Here is a 10089-nt window from a genome sequence, read left to right as displayed (position 1 = left end):
TATATTATTCTAGTTTTTTATCTTAAATGTTATGAAAATCGGACAACTATATATAGTATATCGCTGTAATATAAACGATCCTTAGATGTAGAGGAAAATGCAAAACTGAGAATGTAAAACAGTAATTATAATATGTGATCGAAGTGCCATCTACAAGGGTTTATAAACTTCAGCGTGCCAAATTTATCTTCCTTGTTTTTTTTTTTCTTCTCTTTTGTTTTGTTTTTCTTCTTTTGATTTGTTTTTCTTCTCTTTTTATCCTGAACCTATTATATATACTATGTTAATATTGTAGACCGTGCTAGCATTGAATATTTTATTTTACTCGTAACATATAACCATAAAAATATTTTTTTTCTCTTTTTAGAGACCATGCATGAAGAAAATGTATGTACACAAAAATCACAAAAAGTATATCACAAAGACCATAAATCGAATGGAACTTCAAATGAAACTAGCAATAAATCAGGTCAGTAAAACGAGGGAAAAATATTTTTGTTATTAATATATATGTATATATTTATGTATTAATATCATATTAAGTATTTATCTATACCATACAAATGTAGCCTTAAAATGTGTGCGGAAGCTACAAATTTCAAGCATTTTGTTTTAAAATGGCAGTTAGAGTATGTGGCCAGGATTTAAAAAATAAGAATGTGAACTTTTCTATAACGTTCTTAAAAATGACAGTGTTTTTTGATTTTAATTACTAACTTATTTTTTTATTTTAAAAGCTTATGTATGTATATTATTAAGTCATATAGCATTTAGGGTGCCACTATTATAGTTTAAAGTTGATGTACTAAGTTGATTGACTTAAAAATTTGGATTTTATTCATATATTTTGCTGTGGGGATAGTAAGAGCTAGGGTGGGAGAGTATTAAAATTTCTGATGTTACTAATTTCTGGGCATTTAGCATTTATATTTTCTGGACTGAATGATTGCAGGAGCAAGAAGGCGAGTTGGATTTTTTCAATAAATGTTTATGCCATAAGACTTTATGATAATGTGGGTCAACAACTTAAGATTCCATCTGTAAAAGACCCATTCCTGTCGTCGTAGACATGGCTTTCCATTAAAATTAAAATTAATTAAAATTTGATTACATAAAGCCTTTTTTTTTAGTTTTTGCCTAAGCTCAGTAAAATGGTCGAAAGTGATATCTTGGTTATATAAATGCTATGGTAAAAAGGACTACGGATTGCGGTATCCGTGTGGGATACCATTTTGAAGTTTAAGCCCGGAACGTGTGCCGACCCAGTACTTTTATGTGGTTCCGTTACGTAGACGATGGAGCATATCCTGAAATTTCAGCAATTCATCAATAGTTATTTGCTTAAGTTTGAAGGCAACTTGGTTTTGAAAGATCACTTTTTTTTAGAGTTCTATTATACCCTTGCAGAGTATTATAATTTCAATAAGAAGTTTGCAACATAGTGAATGAGTCACCCTCATATAAAGTATGTATATTCTTGATCTGTATTAACAGCCGAGTCGATCTTGCCATGTCGGTCTGTTCGTTTCACGCAAACTAGTCTCTCAGTTCTAATGCTATAAATATAAGAAAATTTTTGGAAAAAAACTTTTCAGCTTTCAAAAGATTTTCATCAAATTTGAGATAACAAATAGGCATTTTATCGAATTTTTACCGGGTGGGTTAAGAACTGATGACCGCCAAATTTATTTATTTTTTTTATTAAGTTTAAATTTGTTTAAGTTACTCAGTAGAAAAGAAGTGACTGTAAGTTTTGGTCATTTCGTGATCTGCTGTCGATCTGATAGAGCTGCTTGGACTCTAGCTAATGGAGCTTCTTTTGGAGCTGATTAGGTAATATGGTGATGGACGTTAATGCACTATGGTCAGTACACTCATGTGGCCCGTATTAAACCAAACATGTGCCTTTTGGGTTAGGTGTTAGCAGGCGCGATAAAAAAAATATAGAAGAGTACGAGGAAACTAACTATCGGCGTGTTGCCGGAATTTGTCTGCATGTGAACTAAGTGGGTTAGAATTAAAGTTTTTAGTTTGGCAAGACTATCTATGTTAGAGATTAGTGTGTATAACGCTATATAATTTGCACATATAAATATATAAAAGAAAGTCGTGTCTGTTACACCACTTATAACTCAAGAACGGCAGAACAGATTACAAAAATGGAAAATTTGTAGGGAGGTAGCTTAGAGACAGAAGACGGACATAAGATACTTTTTATCCCGTTCGACAGAAAAGCGGGATAGCCATCGCTGATATATAGCATTTACTACAAACCAATATATCAACTAGTCGTTTCTTAACATTTCAATTAAAAACAATAAAATAAATAAAGGCATTTGTCTTTAAGGTGATAATTTGAAATGTGTTAATTATGTGGATCCTGCATTTGAGGTTATAGTCCAAAAGGACGACGTGTATTCACAGAACTTAAACGAAAAAAGACAAAATATAATAAGAGAGTGTCCTGTTGAGAAAACGCGTGAGGACACGAAGATCATTGACATCAACGGAGAACTATGATGATGAAAATTTAGATATTGGACCAATGACGACTATACGCCGATATTGCAATGCATTAAATTTCAAGAGAGAAATGGCTGGATTATGCGCAAGTGGAAAAGTTAAATTTGCGTCATCCAATTTTATAACTTGATATCCAATTAAGAAGATCAATTGGAAAACCCATTAAATCGAGTTTTCCAACAAGGAGGGAAAGGTTAACAGAGTAAAATGCTTTACTTCCCATAGGGGAAGGCAATGGAAATATACAGTAAACGGAACTTTATTTATATACTAAGCATATATGTATGTACGTAAGCGGGGGCCAAAGATGCTGTCTTCGCGGCGTATTCAGATCCTGCGTGGCTCCCTGATCGTCCGGAAGCTCTGTGAAGTCGCACCAAAGACTATACAATTTACAAGATGCCTCACGACCATACATTCGTTTTGCAATATGGGGTTCATTTTTTGATTCAAACGACAATGGCGCTCTCCCTGCTCTCACAAAGTTGAGAGTGTAAAGATCTAAAAATAGAATACGTTTGCATGTATGAGTAAACACAGAATTCTTGTTAATTCCCTCCAGTACCTGTCATCAACAATTCATCAACGTTTCATCAACAGTCAAGGGGGTTCTGTTGATTTTTCATCGATGACAGGCCATCTGTTGATTTATTTAACATGGGCATGTCCTAGGCTGTCATCAATAAAAATTCATCAAAAATAAATCGATGATTCATCAACACATCATCAACAAATTCTTCAACAATTCATGAACAAATTTCTCAACGGCCGGGTCATGGGACTGCCGACGAATGCCGTCTAGACGGCCTAGTAGAAGTCGCAGTCGGCAGAGGGTCGACTCGGTAGAAGTCGCAATCGGCAGAGCGTCCCCTCGGTAGAAGTCGCAGTCGGCGTTGATGACATGTTGATGACAGAGGTCTATTGATGACACACGGTACTTCAGGGTCTAGACTCTAGAGTCTAGAGCCAGCACGAGAGAGCATCTGGTTCTAGAGCGCTCTCTCGCTGACTTTTGAACAAAATGTGAGACAGCCTGGAGCCAGTTTAAAAGCCAGCACGAAAAAATCGTGTGCAAGCCTTTGAGGTTTTCAAATTAATGAGAAGAGGCCTTTGGGGTCTACAACAGTCTCAATCAATTTACCTTAATCAGAAATTCACGTCAATAGCTTAGTTATACGTATATATATATTATTTAAAAAGAATCTTGATATTTATGCGTCAGGTAACAGTATTAGCACCGTTCTTGGTAGCTATATTCTTGTAGGACTTGCGAATTTTTTTTTCACGGAATCGATCGAATTCTGTTTCTTTAACTGAGAAATTTTAAAAACTTAGATATGTATTAATATGATGATCCAAAGCGTGTCTTAAAACTTCTAATCTTTTTACAGTTAGCTTATTCAACAAAAAAAATGATGACAGTGAATACGACTTGGTACCACCTGATGGTGGCTGGGGTTGGCTAGTGCTTTTGGGCTCGTGTTTGACCAATATCCTCATTCCTGGCACGATAAAAAGTTTCGGTGTTCTATTCGTTGAATTCACTGAAGCCTTCAACTCCTCGCCTACAAAGGCTTCCTGGATACCAGCGTTGTGCTACTTTCTCTATAGTTCGTTGGGTAAGTTCAAAGCTTATTATGAAAGTGTAATCTTGTTTAATTTTTTAAATTGTTATTAATAGGTCCTGTGTCAAGTATCCTTTCCGTCAAATATTCATATCGAACCGTTACTCTCCTGGGCGGAGCGTCAGCATCTTTAGGTATGATACTTTCATTCTGGGCATCATCGATTGGGTACCTGTATATCAGGTAATTATACCGCACAAATTACGGCTATAATGCTATTCATGATTCTTTGATTTACAGTTATGGCGTGCTTGTAGGCATTGGTGCCGGTCTTTCCTTCCCACCTACAGTGTATATTGTGACTTCATACTTTGCGAAATTACGGGGATTGGCGAACGGTCTGTGCATCTCAGGGAGTGCACTCGGCAGCATCATTCTTCCTCCACTTTTGCGCTGGTTACTTGAGACCTATGGTTATCATGGATCGTGCCTCATAATGGGGGGCATTACCCTCAATGTGTTTGTAGCTGCTCTTTTTTATGAGCCTGTGGAACAACACATGGTACGTGTTCTACGTGCCCGCCAGACTTTGGAAGACATACCTGAAGAAGAGGACATTGGAATAGTGATGAAATTCGAGAACGTTGACGATAACGTAGTAGGCCAGGAGCAAGCTGATAAGCACCTACTACCCCATAACTCGCCACCTTCCCCCCTATATCTACCAGAGGATGAGAAACAGCTGTTGTCCGTAGTGCTTCCGCAGCTGTTGTTCAAAGTTACTCCAAGCCTGGTGATGAATTCCAATCTCGAACTCGAAAAATAAGTACCCCAGTGAGGTTGCCGCAAAGGAATCAAACCTTTACGCCCGGCCAACTGAACTCACAATCTTCTTTGTATGCTGTACCGGAGACTCGCTCTAGTTCAAACAAACTCTCTCTTAGAAATTCCTCAAAGTCGAGACTCTCTAAGCGTTCGCCATCAACTAGTAGCTTTCTGTATGTTAGCACACCATATCACGGTAGTACTTTGTCATTCCAGCCAAAGGAATTTTCTTCGCACATGTCTCTTCGTTCAATGGGCAGTAACAGTGGAGCGGGCGTGGTAAGTGACTCTTCGTGTCCAGAAATGTCTGGCACTACCGATGCAGCTCGGGTAAGGCACAAGCACCACAACGGTCAAAGTTTTTCGATCTTAGCTTGCTAAGGGACCCGATGTACTTAGTCATACTAATCTCTAATTCGACAAATGCCATCAGCTACACGAATTTTATAATTTTGCTTCCAAGTTTTGGAGAAGCCAGAGGCTTTAACAAATCTTTATCAGCGTACCTACTATCCGTTGTTTCCGCCACGGATCTTATCGGTCGTATTGGAGGCTCAGCACTTTCTGACATGGGGTACATACCTAAGACGTGGTACTTTGTTGGAGGCTTGTCTATATCGGGTCTTTCTCTTGCATTGCTGCCATTTGCATGGTCATACAGCTCAGTTTGTTTCTGGTGTGCCCTCTTCGGTCTTGCTTCTGGAATCTACGTGGGGATAACGGCTGTGATCATGGCAGATATGTTAGGTACCGAACGGTTAACGTCATCCTATGGCATCAGCCTTTTTGTTAACGGCTTGTTGCAGTTAGTTGGTCCGCCGCTTTGTAACTTCTGGTTTGAGGCGGTCAATGACTATAATCCGCTCTTCCATGCTTTAGGACTGACGCTGCTGGCTGGGGCTAGCCTTTGGAGCTTTATGCCATGGATAAATCGACGAAAGGCTAAAAAAGAAAGAAAACTCGATACGCTACAAACCGATGAAGAGGCCGTCGATAGCTACTAAACAAACATCAGGCACAAAACACTGACCGTATAAAAAACGTACAACTAAAATTATTTATTAGGCTTTAAATGGCGTACAAACAGTGATGAAAATACATACTTGTAAATGCGTTTACCGGCCAGAACTATAAAACAAACGTTTTGACCGCTGTTAAATTGTTACTTCCAGCAGTTTTGTCTTACTGTTAAGTCGTAACTATAACATTGTATAATTACCATAACTATTGTTTACTTAATGCTAATAATATAATAGCCTAGGCAGTATAAAAATTAATAATGTAGATCAAATAAAAAAGATTTTATAACTATTTTTTCTATAAAATGCCAAAAAATATGTAAAATAATTAAAAAAAATTAAAATAGTTAACGAAAATACAAATCAATTTGTTTTAATAATAATTATTTAGATTTAAACATGTTTAAGGTTAAAAAGACAAAACGAAATTGGACTTTTTATAAACGGTTATGCCGCACCGGAACTCTGAACATATTTTTTTGATAATTCGAAAACATTATTTGTATACATTGACAAAAAATATAAATTGAAGTTTTTCTTTTGCTTTAAAAGAAAGTCAACATTTTAGTTTTACTTCGTACATTGTTTTATAATACGAGAAATGAACCACCGGCGTGAGGGCTGGTTTTTGCTTTCATGCGTACTAAGTGGACAAGGATTAAGGATTAAAAATAGCACAATAGCACATTACACACCCATTAGGTTTCATATTTTCATGTTTCATGTTTTGTCCAATCCGCTTCTGAGTGCGAATTCGGGAATCGCGACCGGGTGCTCCTCGATCCGGTCTCGAAGTAGCAACTCGCTCCGCAGTCAATTATCTGGGGACATCGTCGGCGACCAATGAACCTTTGGAGAACCAATAAAAAAACAATTTCTAAGGACGCGAAGTAAATAAATAGGGCGGCGTAGGACAGGGCCACAAAATTCAACGCCACGTATCACAAATGGGCGTAAAGCACGGATCCTATCTGCGGGTAAATTTCTCATAATTTGTGTCATCAATCGAGCATTGCACACGTGATCGAACTCTAACTGGATGGTCACAAGTGCTCGTGGACCGACATGAAAGTTTGAATTATGCAGATGCCAGACGTAGCTCTGCACAAATTGGGAGCGTTTCGTTAACCACAAGAGAAAATTGGAATCGTTTAAAATAAATGGGTTCAATCGCCGGAGATTCGTGCCAACCTTGGAGGAACCTGCACAAAATTGTTACATTTTGCTTTTGAATACCTGCAAAAATCGTATACTATACTATAATCGAAAACTATACTCTTGTCTTTGTATTTTCTTATGAAGCGGAACGTATATATAAACGAACAGTCAGGTGTGGCGGTAACACTTAGCAACTCTGAAGTTTGAAAATTAGCTTCAGAATCCGACCAGTATTATTAGGACCCGTTCGATTAGGAAATTAGGATTGATCATTTCATCTTTCCAAGTGAACGGACGTGTTATTTTCTTGCGCTCTCTTTTTGTGTTAAAATTTCAAAATAACCACCGTGGTTAACTTAAATGTTCTATTTTGTGTTAAATACTTCCCGTCCACTTCGCGTGTGCATGCAGCTATTTTGATTTGTCTTTATAATTGGTTTAATTTCCCAATTAAGTTGTGCTGCTAGTGTTAGCTTTTGCATATTTTGCATTCCTTTTTGTGCCTTCTTCGTCTAGCTTTTGTTTGCGCCGTCGCAACAGCTAAACGTTTTATCTATCTATCTCCCACGCTCTCTCACTCTCTCGCTTTAGCTGTGCCGCTGCACTTCTTATCTCATCTGATCTCATTCGCTCTCCCGCTCTCTCGCTCTCGCTGAGACTCTTCACTTCTTTCTTAATAGCTCTGTTGTTATTTTTTCAAAGTACAAGTACAGTGGTAAGTCCATATAATGTCCGGAAATATTGTCTGTTTCGTCAAAACCTGCAAAAAGGCAATTGCTGCAGGTGACCTTACAATCGGCTGCTGGCTATGCGACAACGTCATGCACGCCAAGTGTATTGGAGTTGCAGCTCGGACGGTGGACGATGTAAAAAAAACATCGGCCTGCGTTTCTGTTGTGAGGCCTGTCGCGTATAGAAAGGGAGATGATGTCTTTCATGCGGCAAACCAAAAGCGGTTTTAAGGGCATTTTAACGAGTTTTCGTAAAACTCTTGATATGTTCTTGGCGCTGGACACCCAATTTAATAGCCTTACGCTATTAAATGAGTCTCCTAGGCGCAAAAAAACTGCTACTGGTGGGCAGCATGTAGACGGACCCCAACTACCTGCAACGGGCTCTCAGCAGCAGCCTCCCTCGGCACAGCCCTCGACCTCAGCATTAATTCCAAGAGTGCTGAGATCGAGCGCTAGAAAAGATTCGGTATTCGAATGTGCAGCGGGAGTGCCCGTACCGCCGGTGATTTCTGTTTTATCCCCTGGGGGGTCGCAAATATTGACCCCTCAAAGTCCCGTTCACACAAATATATCTGCCCAGGGTGTTAGGCCAGAAATACCGGCCGACAATGGCACGGCAGATAACCAATCTGCATTGCCAAAAGCCCTTATAGCTGTTCCACCAACGAGACATATTTTTGTCTCGCTGCTCTCCCCTGACCAAACATCGGAAGATGTTCTCGCCTTTATACAAGGCAAAACCAGAGCCGAAAAAATTAAGATAAAGGTGGAAAAGTTCAAATTTTCTTACGCAAGGGACATTTCATCTTTCAAAACAAATGTCCCTAACGAGCTCTTTAACACTATTTGCTCTCCCAACTTCTGGCCAGAGTACATCGTTGTTAAGGAGTTCGAAGCGAAGAAATAGAAAAAACGACCTGAATGAATAACTCTTCCCAGGCCTGATCATACCACTGCGCCTTCTACGTCTTCCAATCCCGATCCAAAAAACTAACCCACTCCCTAGGTATTTCCTATCAGAATGCAAGAGGCTTACGTAGTAAGCTTCCTAACTTGTATTCGTTTGCATCTCAGGTTATTGTGTTCACAGAAACCTGGTTAAAGCCGGAGATTCTGAGCTCCGAAGTTTTTCCAGCTGTGTTCACAGTAAATCGGCTAGATCGCCCTATCAGACGCGGGGGTGGAGTTCTTATAGCGGTGGACTCCTCACTCACGTCAGAATTATTAACCTTCGAGGATTGCAACGATGTTGAATTCCTCTGTGTGAAGCTATCTGTCGGAACTTCCTATTTATTGGAATCACCTTTCCGCTATTCAGATGGTTTCCAGTAGACTTTTGGATAGAGACCAGTTGGTAGTTCTAGGAGATTTTAATATCCCTGGTGCTATTTGGTGCTCAAATAATTCCACCAATACTCTCCATACACCTACACAACATGACTTTATCGCTGGCTTGTTTGACATTTCGCTGTCTCAAGTCAACCATGTTCGAAATTCCTTACAGCGCTTGCTCGATCTTTGCTTCGTCTCTGATCCTGCGAGAGTCAGTTTAGCAAGGGTGGCGCCTCTGACGCAGCACGAAGATCCTTATCATCGAACTTTCGATGTGACTCTTGATATTGGGTGTGACGTACAGAATATTTCTGACCGTCCAGCCAATAAAGTCCTATGTTTTCGCAAAACGGACTTTGAACGGCTGAATAATTTTATAAACGAGTTCAATTGGTCTGATCTATACATGTGCACTGACATGGCTCTTGCCGTGGATATTTTTTACAGTGCCATGAATTTATTTTTTACTGAATGTGTTCCGTTATATTATCCGCCAAGCTCGAATAAACTGCCGTGGTTTACTAAAGAGTTGAGCCGACTTAAAAATAAAAAATCTAAACTGTATGCTAAATTTAAAATCACCGGTTCTCAATCTGCCCTTTCATCTTATTTATCAGCTCGGTCAAACTTTACCGTGCTGAACGCGCAGTGTTATAAAAACTATTTAACTCGTTGTAGGGCCCAGTTCTCACAGGACCGAAAACAGTTTTATAATTTCGTTAACACTAAACGTAAGCCTAAAACAAATCCTTCCTCGCTTTCATTTGAAAATACTAATGCAAATAATGATCAGGCAATAGCCGATCTATTTTCGCAGTTTTTTCAAACAACCTATTCTAGCTCTTCGTATCTACACCAGACCTATTCCTACGACATACCCAAATCAAACTTAATTTTCTGTCATAGCCTAAACGAAAGCTCTCTCCTTTTAGA

The 10089-nt window shown here is 39.0% G+C and overlaps 1 protein-coding gene across 1 annotated transcript; it reads left to right on the top strand.

Annotated features, from left to right (window-relative positions):
* Positions 1–340: 340 nt before the first annotated feature.
* On the top strand, positions 341–6295 carry LOC110188790 (monocarboxylate transporter 9-like). The gene is given in 6 exon segments (XM_086829382.1): positions 341–469; positions 3915–4142; positions 4205–4331; positions 4389–4831; positions 4834–5238; positions 5241–6295. Coding segments are annotated over 6 exon segments (1977 nt in total). The 5' UTR covers positions 341–372; the 3' UTR covers positions 5918–6295.
* Positions 6296–10089: the final 3794 nt, after the last annotated feature.

The sequence above is a fragment of the Drosophila serrata genome, unplaced genomic scaffold, assembly GCF_035046125.1.
Source record: "Drosophila serrata isolate PLE 108 unplaced genomic scaffold, ASM3504612v1 contig_200, whole genome shotgun sequence".
In the NCBI taxonomy this organism is placed as follows: Eukaryota; Metazoa; Arthropoda; class Insecta; order Diptera; family Drosophilidae; genus Drosophila; species Drosophila serrata.
This window is presented reverse-complemented; position numbering and strand designations above follow the sequence as displayed.